Source organism: Anastrepha ludens, chromosome 2, assembly GCF_028408465.1.
Source record: "Anastrepha ludens isolate Willacy chromosome 2, idAnaLude1.1, whole genome shotgun sequence".
NCBI classification, from domain to species: Eukaryota; Metazoa; Arthropoda; class Insecta; order Diptera; family Tephritidae; genus Anastrepha; species Anastrepha ludens.
In genome coordinates, this window is record NC_071498.1 from 107693808 (window position 1) to 107713631 (window position 19824).

The window sequence follows — 19824 nt, forward strand, 5'->3', positions numbered from 1 at the left end:
TCTACATTTATAGTCACAAGGAGTGAGTGGGTTTTTCTTCTTGACGAGTGTAAATTTTAAAATTGACACGACATTTCTAGGAGTTTATTGCCTTCAATAAAAATGTCCGCGAGTAAACGTTTGTACTAGACAGGTATGGCTAGCTTTTCGGCTATTGTACCAATAATCTACGCACTGTGGCATCCTTGCAGGGAAATTAGTATGGGAAAATTCTAATTCAGATACTGGTATTTAATAGAAGAAATCATACCTATTAATTCATCATAGACTAGAGTAATACCAGTAGTAAAATGATATGACGTTGAAGTAAATTTGTTACAATAATTTTTTTTTAATAAGAAAGATTAAGACTCGTATATGGGAGCACCAATTAAAGGATTATGTGTAAGTAGATACAGCTGAATACTCGAACATTGATTTGAAAAATGATATATCCAAGTCTATCAAACGACAATTAATTAATATTTGTATGAAATTTTGAAATTTATACAAGATGGCGCAAAATTAATCACCCTATCCGGCATGGCAGTCTTCGTCAATCATACATATTTGACACTTGTGAACTAGACAGCTGCAGTATACAAAAAGACAAGCAATAAAGCATTAAAAAAATAATAAAATCGAGATTTACACCACACAAAATATATTTTTTTTTTTGTTTTTAGTTGAAAAGTTTTTCGAAACAAACAAATTGTATGACTAATTTGTGCCACCGTGTATTTAGCCTTCCACCACAAATCAATACGATTAGTGGCACTGGCTTATAATGTTGTTACACCAGCTCACTTTAAGCTTTAAATGGCCAAAGAAATAATTATTTCGCAACAATTTAGGTATGGATTGTTTTCATGCGCTTGGATAACAGCGTGATTTTCACTATTTTTGCCACAACTAAAGTTTGTATTGGCGGCCGCCGTTGCCAAATGGTTTGCTGCGAGACCACAATAGCGCCCGTATTAAAAACTCCAGGCATGAAATACCAAATGATAGAAAAATTCTTTCTAATAGTGGTCGTCCCTCGGCAGGCAATGACAAATTTCGAAGTGAAAAAGCTTCTCACAAAAAACCATCTGGCTTTTGAAGGCAATTTATATCTTCATTTGTAGAAAAACTTCAAGAGGCATATTACAAATAGAGGAGGAGCTCGGCCAAATATCCAAAATAGGTGTAAGCGCTAACTTTATATATACAAGCTTTTTTACAAACGAAGGTCAGAGTGCGGTATTCCACAATAAAACTTTGGCAATTGACTTGGTTTTTTAATAGAACGGAAAGACTTGAAGAAGCCGATTACCACGCATACAATTTCTTTACAGTTGGATCCAAACTCACGAAAGAAGTAGAAGCGGCTGTCTTCTACCCGTAGTTTGATCTCCCATAGTCTTTCAGGCTTCCTATTCACTGTAGCATATTTCAAGCTGAGATCTATACTATAACCAAATCAGCTGAATTTGCTTTGGAATTTACTCCCCTCGACACTCGCACAAACATCTTCAACGACTTAAGCATCTTAATGGCTGTAATGACTAGATCAGAGTGCGCGCAACACTTTAGATCCAAACTGAAGGAGCTCTGCGAGAATATACTGGTCCGAATTTACTGAGTACCAGGGCTCAAGGGAATAGAGTAAAATGAGTGATTTGACGAGCTTGCTAAGGCATGCACCAAGCGGATGCCCACGGTTAGTACGTCGAACACATATCCCTCACTCTCAGTTTCGAAGACGGAATTAGTCGAGGAACTAACTTTGGAAGAACAGTCTATATGGGACGCCTTGCCCTCACACAAGATTGCCAAAATAATGCTGCGAACTTGCAGTACGAAAACAACCAAATTTATTCTATCACTCTCAAGGAAGGAATGTAAAATAGTGGTTGGAGTGATGAAAGGGCATTGTCTCACTCCATATCACGCAGCTAAAATGGGATTGGTTCAGAACGAACTTGTAACTTATGTGAAAAAGAAAGGGATACGTTAGGACACCTCCATTGGCATTGCCCTGCCACAAGCAGAACATGAGACAACTGCCTGCGATGGGTATACTTTCATTTCTGAAAGATATTGCTGACAAAAGTTTAAACTTTTTATTAAAACTCGCCAAGATATGTATCACGAAGTATGTTTAATACAACCCCAACAAAGTGGTAACTTTACGGGCCCTTGGGGTCCATGAGAGATCTACTCATATTAGCCAGATATACCTAACCTAACCTACAGTACCGCACGCCTGACGAATGGAATTTAAGTGTGCTCTGCCCAATCCATAAGAAGGGCGATCCTGCAATCTGTGCCACTTATCGCGGGATAAGTCTTCTAAATATCGCATATAAAGTTCTATCGAGAGTATTGTGTGAAAGGCTGTGGCCCACCGTCAACCAACTGATTGGACCTTTTCAGTGAGGCTTTAGTCCTGGAAAGTCAACCATCGACCAAATATGCACAATACGCCAAATCTTGGAAAAGACCCTTGAAAGGAGAATCGACACACACCAGCTTTTCGTCGATTTCAAAGCTGCATTCGACAGTACGAAAAGGAGTTACTTGAATGCCGCGATGGCTGAATTTGGTATCCCCACAAAACTGATACGGCTATGCAAGATGGCATTGCTCAATACCACCAGCGCCATCAGAATTGGAAAGGACCTCTCCGAGCCGTTTGATACCAAACGAGGTTTCAGACAGGGTGACTCGCTGTCGCGTGACTTCTTTAACCTGATGTTGGAGAGTATCGTACGAGCCGCAGAACTTAATCGCTCAAGCATATTGTTGGCGTATGCCGATGATATTGACCTCATCGGCCTTAACATCCGCGCTGTTAGTTCTGCCTTCTCCAAACTGGATAAAGAGGCAAAGCGAATGGGTCTGGTGGTGAACGAGGACAAAACGAAGCACATCCTATCTTAAAACAAACCGTCGGCACACGTGCAGATCGGCATCCACGTCACTGTTGACTGTTATGATTTCGAGGTTGTAAAGGATTTCGTATATTTAGGAACCAGCATTAACACCGATAATAATGTCAGCCTGAAAATCCAACGCAGAATCTCTCTTGTCAACAAGTGCTACTTTGGACTAAGTAGGTCGTAAAGTAGTAAAGTCCTCTCTCGACGAACAAAATTAACACTCTACAAGGCTCTCATCATACCCGTCCTAACGTATGGCGCAGAAACTTGGACGATGACAACATCCGATGAAGCGTCACTTGGAGTGTTCGAGAGATAGATTCTGCGCAAGGGTTTTAGACCTTTGCACGTTGGCGAAGGCGAATATCGCAGGCGATGGAACGATGAGCTGTATGAGCTTTACGACGACATAGACATAGCGGAGCGAATAAAGATCCAGCGGCTACGCTCGCTGGGTCATGTCGTCCGAGTGGATACAAATACTCCGCCTCTTAAAGTTTTTGATGCGGTAACAGCTGGTGGTAGCAGATGAAATGGAAGGTATCCTCTGCGTTGGAAGGATGAGGTGGAGCAGGACTTGGCTCCACTTGGTGTGTCCAACTGGCACCGTATAGCACGAGAAAGAAACGACTGATGCGCATTATTAAACCCGGCCAAAATCGCATATGCGGTTATCGCGCCTATTAAGAAGCAGAAAATCCTACTGTACCTGAAAGAAGTAACATTTAATTTTCAAGAAAAAAATATTCTGCATACATTTTTAATATAAAATAAAATTTGAAAACGTTGTGATCGAACAGAATTTTTTTTTAACATTGGTCTATGTGTAACAGTTACTTTTACACATTTCATTTTTTTATTGTTTTGACTAGTAACAACTTGCACTTTAACCGACAGTTTACTAACACATGACCAGACAAGTGGCATTTCGTAGGACATCTCCTTGCTTAGAGTGCCAAGTGGTAATATAAAAAAAAGATAGAGTACGAACTCGTAAGGTCGCCATTAAATCGGCAATCAGTAAATCATCTAGCGGAGAACGGTCAAAAATAACTGTGGAACAAAATCAGGTTAGCAAAAATTAGGTCCATTCTGAGAGTGGCGGGTGAAAATAGAGGCGAAATTAGAAGACCCGTATCGCGCCGTTTTTTTATGTTAGTTCGAATTTTTTTTTTAATCGGCCTTCGGTGTTCGAAATCGGAGCAAAATTGTTTATATGGTTTTTTGGCTATAACTCGTCGACTAATTGATATTTTTTCAATCTGTAAAAGCCAAATTATTGCTAGAGACCTGTGCAACAATTACAATTTTTGAAAAAATTGATTTCGAAAATTTGTGTGGTACTTATGAAACAATATACTGAAAATCGGCATTTGACTGCAAACTTCGAAGGCCGATTAAAAAAAAATTCGAACTAACATAAAAAACGGCGCGATACGGGTCTTCTAATTTCGCCTCTATTTTCACCCGCCACTCTCAGAATGGACCTAATTTTTGCTAACCTGAATTTGTTCCACAGTGAATTTCTACTACACCGAATAGTGTAGGTCCCCTGTTTTCTTATGAATTTGTGTTTTTTCACATTTTATATGGTCAATGCACACTTAAGAAAATATTTAAGCCTATGTATTATTTAAATTACTTACCTAAAACAACATAGACCAAATCCTAAATCCGCTTGGCAATGTAAATAAATCCTCTTGCTGGAGCAATTCGCCTCGACTACCGCAATAACACAAATTTCTTGTATTTGCAATTCAATTTACCGGACTGATGCAACACTTTGCTGTTATAACACAAACCAAACAACAAACTACATGTGTCCAACAATGTCGACTAACACACATACACACACACTTAAACAAAACCAGTAATGACTAAAACATAAATTAACGTAGAACGGCTTTCCAAGGTGGCTGCTGTATGTTGCTTTTATTATTATTGTTACATTTGTCGTTGGGCAGTTAAAGTTGTAGTAGTAATAGTTGTTGTTGTTGTTTTTGTTGTTGTCGTAGTGTGTATTGTGCAACTAATCCATGTACACTATGGCAGTAACACGAAAAAAGGACATAACTTAATAGCGATGGCAAGGAGGGGAAGGAGCAACAACACATGTACGTACTTATACATGTGTGCGTGTTGATATAGGCAGCGCACGCGAAAATCAGCGTCTATGTAGATGTAGCAGTGTAGAGTGTAGCAGGCGCAATCAACGAGAAACGAGGCGCGAAATGTCAGTGAGCCGGTGATTAACACATTTGATTTACAATTGAGTTGCACGCCTAAAGGCAATTTGGGCCACGGGCGCACGAACACACGTCGCCGCAAAACGCACTAACAAAATACACAATTTGCAAACTTAAAGTCTTAACGCGCGCCAACAGAGCGGAAACGGAAACGAGGCGGTGATGCAAGTTGCGTCGCGTCAAAATACGCGCGAAAATGGCGATGCAGAACGGCGTGAAAAATCACAGCTATTGTCGTAGGCGGCGCTCTCTAATGGCGAACAAGGTTCAGTTCAACAGCGGGTAGTGGCAAGTAAAAACGCCTAATATTCGAGAAATGGCAAGAATCCTGTTGATAACTGCAAATGGAATCGCTTCTGTGTATTTCCGATTGTCCACAAGAGATTCGCACTATTAATCGTTATGCTGAATCTTGATAAAAAATTTGCTTTGATTTGTTATACCACTTATGAAGGGAAGCTTTCGTTTTTTTGGTCTTTGTTTTGTTCTTTTTTACTCCACAAAGTATTCAGTTAGAGCGACACTAATCGATGCGGTCTTGAATATTTGATACAGCTTGCTTTTTAAGTTGATTTCTATGATTTCTTCGAAGGAGTCAATTCAAAATGATAATTCAATCGAATATAGTCACTTGACAACTGAATTGTTTTTAAAACTTTTTTGTATAATATTTTTTTTTGTTATTATAAACTCTCTTTTACATTTCTAGCTTCAACTTAGTGATCTGTTAACGTTGAAAAAAACTAAGTAAAACTTTCTGAAGCCCTATCCAATCATAAAATTAAAATACATTTTGTAAAGATCAAAAATAACAGTAACCATTTTTGAGAAATAAAAAAGTCACGGAAAAAAAATTCTCGAAGGGTTTGAAATCACCAAGTCGCCTATTATAGGAAGCTCGCATTCCTTTTATTTTTATTATTTTATTTTTCTAACAACATGGAACTCTTAAAAGTATTCAGTCAAAAATAACGTTTAAAATGTGACTTTATTTTTTTTTTGCGGCAAAAATAAAAGGCTTGACGAATAAACAACACAGCTCTGTATTTTCGGTGCAAAAAAATTATTAATTAGCTTAGGGAGAGTGTGGGAACCCAGATAAGCAGGAGTATCGGCTGAGCTTCGAAGCAATTTCGTTTGCCCCATGGTTTATTTGAGCTTTAAAGAGTACCATCTATACCAACACACACAAATGTGATGTTCCGATACACGTAAATAGGAGTAAATAAACAGTCTTTCAAAAATGACGCCCAGATGTCAGTAGTCAATAATTCCGAGACCCTGCTTTATGCCATCTTTGACATTTGTCAAGTAAACAGATGCACAATTTTTCATCATAATGCCTTGCTGTAAGGCATTAAAATTATTGAAACTTGTAAGGTAAATTAATGTTGACACCGAAAATTCGCAAAAAATTCCATTTATTAAACGGGTTAAGCAAGGATGTATTTTATCAGCTCTCCCTTTCAGCATTTGTGCTGCGAAAATCTTTCAAGAAGCTCTTTCGGAGTAGCATAAAGGCATAAAAGTTCGCGTTATAAATAATATTAAATACGCCGACGATATTACAGTTTTAGCAGGTAACTTGAATGGTTTACAAACTACACCGAATAATGTTTTTCATGTCTGCAAAAATTAAGATCTTAATATTCACGTCAATAAAAAAAATTCATGCATGTGAGTAGGAGTTCCACTGGAGCAGGCGCTAATCATGCACTGATGGTTCACAAGGTGGAGATGGAAAAAGTTTCAAATTTCAAACACCTGGGATGCTGGCTTAATGAAAATTGGCATACATCAGCCGAAATAATAACTAAGATTAGAAATGGGTAGATCTACTTATACATTATGTAAGTTTGGAAAGATCTTATGCTGCCTTGACTTCGATATGAATCTTAAAGTTCGTTTTGTGAAGTGCTAGGTGTGGTTTGTGCTCTTATATGGCATGGGATGTTGGGCATTCGAAGTCGCTGACAAGAACAGACTCGAAACCTTCGAAGTGTGAATTTTTAGACGAATTTTTAAAATTCCGTAGACCGAACTGGTTTCTAACATAGAGGTTCTCCGACTAGTTAATTGAGACCATAAACTTCTACACACAATAAAATGTCGCAAGACAGCTTATCTTCGGCACATAATGAGAAACGCCAAATACCACATTTTTATTAAATAAGAAGCATTGGCCGGGCATATGCAACGCAGCAGAATTATGGAATGCAGCTAAAAATAGAGATTGGTAAGAGCTGTATTTGGAATAGAAATAGTGAAACCTGAAAGAATCTAGGTTAGTTGGCGAGAGTACCACAGGCACACTTCAAGTAGCACTTACGAAAGACACTAAATCTTTGCAAATTTTAATTTTAAACAACATCTAAGCGCGGCTTTTGAAATACCCTTTATATGTTTGAATTCTGCTCTCAAGTACCGAGCACTTTTTGTACTTGGAAATCTGTGACTAAGTACTTTATGCGTAGCGATTGCATTGTGTAATTATGTTCTCGGTGGCATATTAATTAAGCTCTCTTAGAAATGAGTAAAATCATACATTCGTTGGTTGTGGTAAGAATATTCTAAAGCTGAAATAGCTGAGAAAAAAACAATCAAAAATAGTAGGGCATCGAAGTATCTTATGGTTTTGGGAAACATCAGCGCGAACTAAGGACAAAAGAAGCTAAATCAAATTATGGATGAGCTTTTTCAATTTTCAGCAGTTCCTACTTTTCTCCCTTTTCTCCCATTTCTAAAAAGTAATTTCGCAGCACTTGGGAGCAATTTGCTCGAAATCAATTTTGCAACGTGACAAAGTCGCTGTTTTTTGAGCTTCTATTTTTTGAAGCAAGCGCAATAATTTCTCAAAACATTACGCCTACCTACTTTAACAAGCTCTTATTCTAAACGGATTAACTAAAGCCGAGATTTTTAACTACTCATTCTATAAAAAAATCCATTAAGCAGCAGATTTTGCCTCACGTATAAAATTTTACTTCATTTATTTAAATAAAATTTAGCTAAAACGAGAAAAATAGTAAGAACTGAGTACTTTTGATTGTTATTATTATTCGGTCATAATGAAATGCGACAACTGATGACAAATTAGCAGTTAAATGTCCCCTTAACTGTAAAACCTGTAAAATTTTGAGAAAAAAAATTCTTTTTTTTTTCATCAAATCCTTTAAGAATATGTCAAAAAACTTTTAGAACGTAAATTTAAGTATTTCTTATATTATAGATCGTGACGACTCTTTTCTTTGCGTTCGAGCGCTGGGAGAGGTATAGTTACGTTGTATTCAAACTTTAGGCGGATTTTTCTCAAAACTAATATATATTTTTCGAATTGGCGTACACGATAACTCGAAAAGTTATTGACCGATCACCCTGAAATTTTCCACACATCTTTTATATGATATTACTTTCTATGAGTTTCAAGTTTTCGAAAATTTTCCGAAAAAATAATTTTTTCGAAGGAAAAATAGTAGGCAAATTCGCCTCAAAACTCTTTTTTTAAGCATTTCATTCCGCTAATTGTTTCCTTTTTTTTTTAATTCATATAGAAATTATGACATTAGTAAATAACAAATTTTTTTTTTTTTGTATTCAGGTCACTGACGCCGATGCTACAATGCCCGCCTATTGAGAAGCCCCGCTGCGACCTTCCTGGAAGAATTCAGCTATCAAGAGATGATTAACAATTTTATATGACCAGAATTGGATGGTTTTGATCTAAACAACGTTTATTTTCAACAAGACGGCGCTACATGCCACACAAGCAACGAAACCATTGATCTTTTACTAGAAAAGTTTCCGGACCGTGTTATCTCTCGTAGAGGTGATCACAATTGGCCACCGAGATCTTGTGATTTAACACCTTGCGACTTTTTCCTTTGAAAGAGAAAGTCTACGTCAACAGCCCAGGGTCGATTCAAGAGCTCAAAATTAGAATTCGTGAAGCTATCGAGGACATAGGGCAGCCACTTTGCAATTCGGTTAGTTCCTGTAAGCGTGGTTGTGGTGGTCATTTGCCTGATGTTATTGTATTTTCCACTATTAACGGCATACCTTCCTCTTTACCATGAAATAAACATCCGATCATTTATATTAAAAAAAGTTTTTTTTTTTGAATATCAAATAACACCTCTTTTTGGAAACCCCTATATAATTGGCGCGTACACCCTTTTTATGTGCTTGACTGGTCTCCTCCTCCTATTTGTGGCGTGCGTTTTGATGTTGTTCCACAAATGGAAGAACCAACAGTTTCAAGTCGACTCCGAACGGCAGATATTTTTTATGACGAACTTTTTCATGGCAGAAATTCTCTCGGAGATTTGCCATTGCCTGCCGAGGGGTGACCGCTATTATAAAAAACTTTGCCTTTACTTGTATCTTTCACCGTGATTCGAACCTATGTTCTCTCTAAATTTCGAATAGTACATAGTTAAGCGCCAACCGATTCGGCTACGGCGGCCGAGTTTCATCATCCTGTGCTCAAAACCGGCAGACGCTTGTTTGTACTAATTTTAGGTGCTTGAAATGATAGCAAAGACACAATGCTCTGTGTAGGATACAATAAGCGTTCATGAGACCTCTCTATCCAGGTTTAGGGGCCTATTTCATGATCTTCTGTTTAAAGGATAAATTGTTTAGCCAGTCTTTGTCCTGAATTCCCTGTCTGTGAACTCCCTGTCTTCATTGCCTTCCCTAATACCTTCTATGACATTCAATATTCTCTGGTGTTATCGGACGGGCACTTTTTTATAAATAAAAGGAATTTCGTTATTTGGAATGAGTCGCTCTTATAGGCAGACCCTCGTGCTATGTTTAGTAGCTATAGTATACACGCGCTGCATACTTTCAATTTAATATTTCATAAGCCGCTTGAGAAATGCAGCAATTTGATAGTCAACTGAAATGATAAAAAAATGCGAGAAGAAAATTTAGCAGAACTTCAATACACAATTTTTCCAACAAGCTCGATGAACATGAAGTACCTAGTGTTGATAAGGGCTACGTTGGTTTAAACATAACACAACCTAAGGACAACAAAATTTTTTTTCGCTTCCAGAGCACACGAGATATTTCTGATAATCATATGACTTGAGGTACTTAGCGATGACCCATCATCTCATTACTGAAGCACTAATTGATATAAATAACACTGTAACATTAATTTGATTCATTAGCAGTTGCTCCTGGAACCAGCAACAACACCATGTAAATGTAAAATGGGAGTTCTTGAAAACTGGTGCTCCGCGCTGTATTTATTAATTCAGTATTTCTTACAGCCTATGAAATACAAATTTTAATGAATGAAAGAAAGTGTAACATTTCTTATAGCTTACAGAGAAATAATATTAGAGAATACTTAGAATCAGGTTAAGCAATTCATTTAGTAACATTTTAAAATGAAATCGTGTGGAAGAAAAATCTAGACCAATATGATTTGAAAGCGATTTAAGTTCTCTCAAAGTTCTAGAAATCGGAGCATTGGAAGCATAATTAGCTCTAACCATCGCCAATCAGAAAATTTCATGATTTCGTAAGCTTAACTGAGAAATATTGAAATTAATTTTTTGAGTAGCGATGCGGATTCAATCGTCCCACTTATCAAATCAAAAACGAAAGTGAGGAAGAGAATAGTCCTTTTAATATAGAGTGTTTTTAGAATAATAAGCAAGCACCGACTTTTATAGGATGGAATTGGATCAGTGAAGTTCAAAGAATATAAAGCATAACGCACAAAAGCTTCCTGGACACTTCAAATTCCCTGTTAAAAAGAAGAAGTGGCGAAATACATAAATTATTGAAGAAACGTGATGCGTTTGTAAAATTTTCTAGAACTCCAAATACAAAGTAAATACGACGGACTCAGCGAAGAGAGTGCTGAAGAGATGACCCTTTGCATAGTCGCCCAGTGACGGTAGTAGCCGTTGGAAGATAAACGTGCGACAGATAGCAGAAGAACTACAGATTACCAAATAATAAATTGGAAAAATGTTAAATGAATATTTAGAAATAAAATAAATTAGTTCGTATTAACGCTCGACAAGCAGCGATGCTGGGATTGTTGTAAATATTTACGAAATCAACCACCCCCTCTATAGTCCAGTCGTTTCTCCTAGCGATTTTTTCTATATTCAAAAAAGGAGTTACGGGGGCAAAGATTTTTGGATGACAGTGAAACGAAGAATCGAGAAACGAGAAATCTAAAAATATAATTTTGAATAGCATAAAATATGAAAAGTCTTTATCGCTGATTTAAGAGTTGAAAGTTTTGATGATTATTTTTTTGTAATTCATTAAATTTTTGTAAATTTTGAAAAAATTTTGGAACTTCAATTTATAAGGTTTTCGTTATAGAATAAGTCAATCATTTTGATAAAAAATTAACGAAAAAAATTTAGCACTTAATTATGTGAGTTCACGCGTATGAATATATACTTTATTTAGTGAAGGACAGAAGTTCTTCTCCTCCGCCAATTTGGAGTATTCAACTTAATGGGGTTCTCCAAATGCAGGGTCCTACAGTGTTTTGTCAACATCGAATGACAGCAACTTTGAAATAAGAAGCCTTTTCGATAAAAGCATTCCCATAGAAGCCGATAAAAAATGCATTCCTATTAGAAATAGATATTTCCGTCATTTCGTGTTACATTTGCATACTACTTATATATCCTACTTATCGCACCCAAGACTACCCAAGTGGTCACGTAAAAACCTAGTCAGCTGAGGTGGCCCCCGTGAAAAAGTAAATTCCATGTCATGCACAAGAATTCGGCTTTTGGGAAAATTCAACTTGACAATATTTGTATCGGAGCTTTTGACCTGTATTTGCTCATGATCCAATTGGCTGCAGTTTGTTAGCTGGCAAGGCTTTGAAGTGTTTGCGATGGAATGCCAGTTTTTATCGAAAAATCATCTGTAGCGACGACGCGCATTTTCGGATGGATGACTTGGAGATTTATGAACAAAGTTACTGCAGTACTGGACGACTCCAACTCACACGAATTGCTTTGGGTGTAAATTACTTGATGCGGATTTCACGCCCCCGAAACCACCGTGGCTGAGGACATAACCGTCAGTGACGACAACTACGGAGTGATCGTAATACATTAATTTTAACCCAAATTAGAAAATATGGACATAGAAGACAGAATCGCGCTAAGTGGCGTGGCTCCGGCGGGTATTTAAATGATGGGCTCTTTAAAAATAAAATAAAAAATAAGTTTTCCTTAAAACTTCTCATACAGCTTGTTTTATTTCATTTCAACATCGTCCTTACTCGAAAACTATTTGTTCTTGTATTTTCTTTAAAGATTTCCGTGGCCTAAGATTTCGAAAAATTTACTTCCAATTAATTTAATCCCGGTTACATTGAGGGTATAACATACAACCTTAGCAACTTGTAGGCACAATTTTTTTGTTTTTGTTTAATTTTTTTTGCTGTTTTACGTAAGATTTTGGTTTTGATACAAACGTCCAGCGGTTGTGACCTGTTCACTGGAATTCACTTAAAAAAAACACTGCAGTATTTTTTCGAAAGCTCAACAAATGCCTCAAATGAACCAAAACAATGTTAATAACAACAAAACGAGCACTGCGGGAAATAATACAGGTTTATACACGAAAAATGAAGAAGCAGAGGTAGCCAGCCTTTGGCCCAGCAATCGCGCGCGCGAACGAAGTACGACTATAAATCAAAACTTGGAGACAACTTGATTACAGGATGATGCTATACGTATGTGGCATGTGGCATTCAGCATGTGGTAATACAAACTCACGCGCTCACGCTAATCCAAATACATACATACAGACACACATAAGTAAAGCGACCACAAAATCAAACCGCGCTAAAGCCAAAAAAATGGCAACCGAAAGCGATTCGAAAAACAAAATAAGACGCACGGCGCAAAACACGAACTCAAATGCAATTGCGATTTTGCGAATGAGAAAGCGGATATGTGCGGCTTGTGGAACGTTTGTTGTTTTTTGTTGGCTCTATGAAAGCTTAGCACGCCGGTGTTGATAACGACTTTGAAGATGAACGATGATGACGACTATGCGAAAAAAATGCAACCAAAGTATGCGAAGCACGCCGGCAAACTGTGTGGCAGGCCGGCCGGTTGCCTGCCGCGGAGCCAGAAAGTTGGTGGCAGCAAGTCTGCCACAAAGCCAACGCCAACGCCAACGTCAACGTTAGCACCGGCTGATTCCGCTTTAAAGTCTGCGCAGCGTGAGCGACAAGAAGATGTGTGCAGCGCGCTGCCGGTAAAACAAATGTGGCGGGCGAGCTATATTCCCACACACACCCACACGTATTTCCATACATACATACATATCACATGAGCTCACTCATACATCGATGCGATGCAGTCAGTCACAAATAACTAGGCACACGGCACGGCAATATAAAAAAAGGTGGCAATATTGGCTACACGCTTGTTCGTATCAGGTTGTAAGTGATACCACAACAACTATAAAACGGTGGGAGAGGGGCTCGTACGGTAATACGGTAAGAGCCGCAGCAATTCAATGGCCACAGTTACCGCTCTGCAATGACAAAGTGCGCCTAAACAAATAGCGTACGCTTCAGAAAAACGGGGTTGAGTGTAATGAATGAAAGGCGAGCAGCCCTAACAAACAAGGGAGCGGGGCAAGTTTGCGCGCTCTGCAAATGGGCTCTTGCAAATTGCACGTAGAGTGCATTTTTATCGAGGTGTACGAGACGGTCGGTGTGAGCGCGCGCGTGTATGAGTGGCAGCTTTGCACGCATACATACATATGTATGGCTGCCTTTAAAGAGACCACAACAACAGTCTAGGCACCAACTCAGCGCAGCCAACACCGAATGCGAACGTCGACGACGACGTCATTGAAACATGAATGACTTGTGAAGCAAATGAAGTGCTTGGCTGGCAATAAAAACAAAACAAAAAGAGCATGAATGAAAATAAAAACACCGGCCGACCAGCAAACAAATAAAAATTAAACCAAAAGCAAAATAAAAATAAAAGCAATGCAGTAGCGTTAGCGGTAACGGTAACGGCGGTGCAAGGAAAAAGTGAGTGGTTGGCAGAATTATTAAATGCAACACGAATCGCTTGTTAGCAAAGCACCCTACATGTGGCAAGCGGATTGTGCCACTCGAACCACTAACTTTATAGGTATTTCCATTATTTATTTTCTATATTTCCATATTCAACGAGTTATGCTGTTTGTTTGTATGACGTGTAACGTACGCGTAAGAGGCATCGAAAAAGGTTCAAAGGTGAAGTGTCGAAAGGAAAAGTGCAAAATTGAATAACGAAACTCAAAAATAAACGGAGAATTAGCTCACAATACACACAAATTACCGGAATAAAAGCAAAACTTAAATTACACAGGGGCTTGCAACTACAAAGCAAACGTGCAGCCTCCTTATAAACAGCATTCAACTACATATATATAAAATTGGAGCGTACACCCTTTTCTGAGTGTTTGGCCGAGCTCCTCCTCTTATTTGGGGTGTACGTGTTGATGTTCTTCCACAAATTGAGGGACCTACAGTTTTAAGCCGACTGCGAACGGCAGATATTTTTTATGGAGAGCTTTTTCATGGCAGAAATACACTGGGAGGTTTGCCATTGCCTGCCGAGGGGCGACCAGTTTAGAAAAAACCTTCTTCTTCCAACGTTCTCTCTGAGTCACGCACCAATCCATTCGGCTACGAAGGCCGGCGAGAGACTTTGAGACTATGTAGCATCACGATCTCTTCTTTTTCTGCAATAAAACCCATACGCAGCACTTAAAGTACAGCTATTCTTGTTTCAATTGCTCTTGAAGTCTTACAGTTTTAGTCTGGTGGCTCAGTTTTTGAGATACGATTTTGGCCTATATATATTTGAGGTTATGTAGCATCGCGATTTCCTTTTTTCTAGAAAAGTCATGTATACCTCCTCAAAGTACAAGACTTCTTCTTCAAAATGTCGTTAAATTTGCTCCAATTTATATATTTTTCCCTAATAAAATTTTAATCGACTTTTAGATATCAGCGAAGTCCTTGGAATGGAATAGAATTGTGATTGGCCGGTTTTTTTTTTCAAGTACTCAGGCAGAATTGCTCATTGTGCTTAAGGCCAAGTGATAGGAATTAAAAGATAGGCTGAGACAAGCGTGGTGCAGATTCAATACTCCTCTGCAAATTCCCCGATCCCCCAGTTTGTTAAGGGATAGAGAATGTAGCTCGTCCATTCTCAATACATCCGACACAAAAGTGTACACTCCAAGTCTGGCGAAAGCCATATAGTGACAGAGAAAATGTTTTGTACTATCTTCATCCAGCAAACCAAATGTACCCAGCGGAATGTTGATGATGGATATGGTGACCGTATGTCGTCCTGCTCTGTCGTCCTGTATGTCGTAGCTCACTCCTGCTCTGTGGAAGAAGGGATTTTGCTTCCACCCAGTGAGAATTTTTCATAAAACACTTGGTTGTTTTAAGGTTACCATGAGATTTATTACTGAAAGTCTTGATGTCCTCGACTCTACCCGCAGTCGACTTAAAATTTCAATTGGACACACCGAGGAACCAAATGTCGCCAATTCATTACCTGGTTTGTTGCCTTGAACATCACAGCAACAACATAAGTTCAAGCTCATTCCACCTTAAAACACAACTTATATCCGTGCAGAAGTTTTGAAGAGGTGCAAGCTATTTCTAAGACCCTTAAAACAGCATGGCTATCACTACAGACACCGATTATACTTGGCATCGTCCTTAGTAGATCTTTGAGTATTGAGAAATTTATAAATTTAAACCCGAATGGGTTGGTGCGTGACTACCATTCGGAATTCACAGAGAGAACGTAAGTTCAAATCTCGGTGAAACACAAAAATTAAGAAAAACATTTTTCTAATAGCGGCCGCCCCTCGGCAGACAATGGCAAACCTCCGAGTGTATTTTTGCCATGAAAAAGCTCCTCATAAAAATATCTGCCGTTCGGAGTCGGCTTAAAATTGTAGGTCCCTCCATTTGTGGAACAACATCAAGACGCACACCACAAATAGGAAGAGGAAATGTCGTAACGTACTTAGAATTATCCGATTCAAGTCAAATATGCCCCGTTTTGTTCGCAAACTTGTTGCCATTTAGAAGGCAACTTCATTATCCCCCCTTTATAAAACCGCCCCTCCTTATTTGCAAAAAACTCAGACAACCAGTTTTCGCAAGCCTCTTTTGAGGCCAACTTGGTATCACCAAGGGCGTTTTGCATGGACCAGAAGAAATGATAGTCATTTGGTGCCAGGTCCAGACTATATGGTGGGTGCGATAGGACATCCCATCCGAGCTCCCGTAGCTTCTGGCAGGTCATCAAAGATGAGTGAGGACAAGCGTTGTCCTGGTGGAACACAACACCATCCCTATTGACCAATTCTGGCCGCTTCTGGTCAATCGCCTGCTTCAAATGGTCAAGTTGCTCACAGTAGAGAACCGAATTAAGGGTCTGGCCATAGTTGAGCAGCTCATAGTGGATAATTCCCTTCCAATCCCACCACACACACAGCAAAACCTTCCTGGCGGTCAATCCGGGCTTGGCAATGGTTTGGTTTTTTTGCGTCAACACGTGTGGCACCCAAACATCCAGCTTTTTTTGGAATCCAATCTTCTGCAAATGGTTCAAAACGGTTTTGTGGTCTACACCTAGTTCCTGACTAATCGAGCGAATGCTCACATGCCGGTCTCTTTGGATACTTTCAACGATTTTATCAGTCTCTACGACGATTGGCTTACCAGTATGGGGTGCATCTTCGACACCAGAAAGAAATCGATCGAACCAACGCTGTGCTGTGCGAATCGTTACAGTATCAGGCCCATAAACTTCACAAATTTTTGACGCCGCCTTCGTTGCATTTTTACCTCTAAAGTAGTAAAAACGTAAAATATGACGAATTTCTTGCTTGGTGGACTCCATCTTTGACGCGCTATAACTTAAGACTGAAACGTACGATCACAACACTGTCAAAGAGACACTTGTGGTACAGATTGTCGTCTTCAAATCGCCGTTTAGTGTGCCCCGATGACAACGCAAGATATGTTTAAATGTCGCGCTCAATTGACAAAATACGACATTACTTTTTCCTCAACCCAATATATATATTCATCTTCGGTGACTTTTTTATTAGAACACAAATTTTTGATAGGCTTGGAAATGTATTATATATCTGTTTCTTGATATGAACTTAATTCCATTACTAATTTTTTAAAAATAAATCACACAAATCGTCATTACACATTTTCTTAATTGCGTCATCTGTCATATTAATCGAATTGAACACGTTAAGAAGTTTTCATTGACTTTGGATATCATTAATTTTCATGTCCCCATTCCCCCATACTGGAATATAGGGTAGAAAGTAGAGATAGCACCTAATTGCGTAAGCAGTCGGACCTCGTATTGTACGCGGTCGTTGAAAGGACCAGGTTCTCCCCGAAAACCTAACTATCCGCCTCTAGCTCCCTGCGCCACATCCTGGAAAACCATATCGACTCGTGGGCTAAACTTGGCTTAGGGTATGTATCTACTCTTAGCGACCACAACATATTTGTATTCCTTTGTCAGAAAACGATTGCAGCAGATGAACTAAGAGGCCAACGGTATAACTTTCAAAATCGACAACTCTTAGTCTCGTGGCCTCTTTAGCAGCCGAAAATTCCCCAGGTAGGTGTTTGGCTCCAGGTTAGTGGCGGCCTTTAAAGCAGTACAGCAGGTCCGCAGGCCTAAGCTGGCAGCCCCAGTAGCAGACTCGGATGCGTAGCCTAACTGAACCACAACAATACAAAGAATACGAATGGAACTTGAAATGTCAGAACTCTTTTGGGAAACTTGAAACTAGCGTAACTATGCAAAGAGTGCTCAAATTATAATTTACATATCCTTGGCTTATCGGAATTGAGATGGGCTGACTTTGGTAAGCTCAGAACAACCTACAACTTTGCAAGGTGGAACCGGTTTTTTCCTGTCAAACTATTCAAGTAATGCACTGTTGGACTGAAAACTACACTCTGTTCGTATTATAGAAACTATGTTTCGCTTCAGAACTAGAAATATAACCCGGATTCAATATTACGCGCCTACAGAATTAGCAGATACCTTAGTTGTGGTCCTATGCTTCACTATGGAGTGGTACTAAGGATTGCCCCTCCTTCTCTGAAAAGATTTCTCTTAACATTTCTTATAAAGCGTTTTGTAATTGTATAATATTATTTTGCAATTTAGTTTTATAAGAATTCCCTTAATGCGCTCATCACACGAGCTCTGGTAGGGTTCAATAAAATTTATAAATATTTTTAAAATAATTCAGGTAACTCAAAACTCTCTTTCATAAACATCCCTAATAATGTTTATAAATAAAAAAAGGAAAAAAGAACTTTACTGTTCAATTGTCTGCTCAGTCCAAAGTAACACTGTTGAGAAGGCTCTACGTTTGAATTCAAGGCTGACGAGTGGAGCTACTTGAGCTAAAAAGTTATGGGAAAATATGGTGTAGGTGTAGATAGGGAGATCAATTCAAATATGCTAAATAAACAAAGCCTTCAATGTCACGCAAAAAACATCTCTTTTCCAGAGAAATAATTATAATATATTAAGAAAAACAATAATTATATTTATAAGTAAGAAAAAAATGTAAATGTTTGTTAACTATTATTTGAGTCTAAAATTATATAGGCGGCCGCCGTAGCCGAATGGGTTGGTGCGTGACTACCATTCGGAATTCAAAGTTGGTTCGAATCTCGGTGAAACACCAAAATTAAGAAAAACATTTTTCTAATAGTGGTCGCCCCTCGGCAGGCAATGGCAAACCTCCGAGTGTATTTCTGCCATGAAAAAGCTCCTCATAAATAAATAAAAATATCTGCCGTTCGGAGTCGGCTTGAAACTGTAGGTCGCTCCATTTGTGGAACAACATCAAGACACACACCACAAATAGGAGGAGGAGCACGGCCAAACACCCAAAAAGGGTGTCCGCGCCAATTATATATATATATTAATATATATATATAAAATTATTTAAAATTATATAAGAAGCTTCATTATAACAAATTTTATTTTCCTTCTTCACTCCTCTCGCGAGCATAGGGCTTCGACAAGACTCAGTCTTGCGTTGGTTTCGTTAATCTATTTTGATTTCTGACGGGGTAGGTGATTAGCCTGTCGCTACCAGCCCTAAATAGTGGGAATGCTCACCTGTCGTTGCTTAGGAACAACGCCTTCTTGCTGCTTGGAGCACTATCTGCGTTTCACATATTTCTGCCATAAGGATCGCACAGATGGTTGAGAACTTTGCTAAATTTGATGTGTCTGCGCTATTACCGCGATTGCCCGCTTTCTCTTGCTGACGCCACTGATGCAATGTGTAACTGTGTGTTTTTCTTTATTTTTGCTTGTTTTAAAATCCACAGTGCAAATAATGCTTTGACTATTGTGCGGGAATAAGGATGGAAAGGTTAAGTTTTTGCGGTCGAGGAATGAAATATGTTTTTTTTTTTTTGTAGAAAAAGGGAAAGTAAGTAAATTTGGGAGAGTGCGAGAACCGTATTTTTATGTGGGACTCGAACCCACAACCTCTGGGATGGCAAATTAGTGCACTTGCACTAGACTACCGAGGCCGCTTATCATAATGAATGCGAAAAAATTAGGCCT

General features: G+C 38.8%; 1 protein-coding gene across 1 annotated transcript in view; it reads left to right on the plus strand.

The window, feature by feature from the left end:
- Positions 1 to 13183: 13183 nt before the first annotated feature.
- Positions 13184 to 19824, plus strand: part of LOC128871736 (translation initiation factor IF-2-like) — a 53655-nt gene continuing 47014 nt past the window's right edge. The window contains exon 1 of the mRNA XM_054113752.1: positions 13184 to 13411. Within this exon, the coding sequence (XP_053969727.1) occupies positions 13184 to 13411 (228 nt within the window). The remainder of the gene's footprint in view (positions 13412 to 19824) is intronic.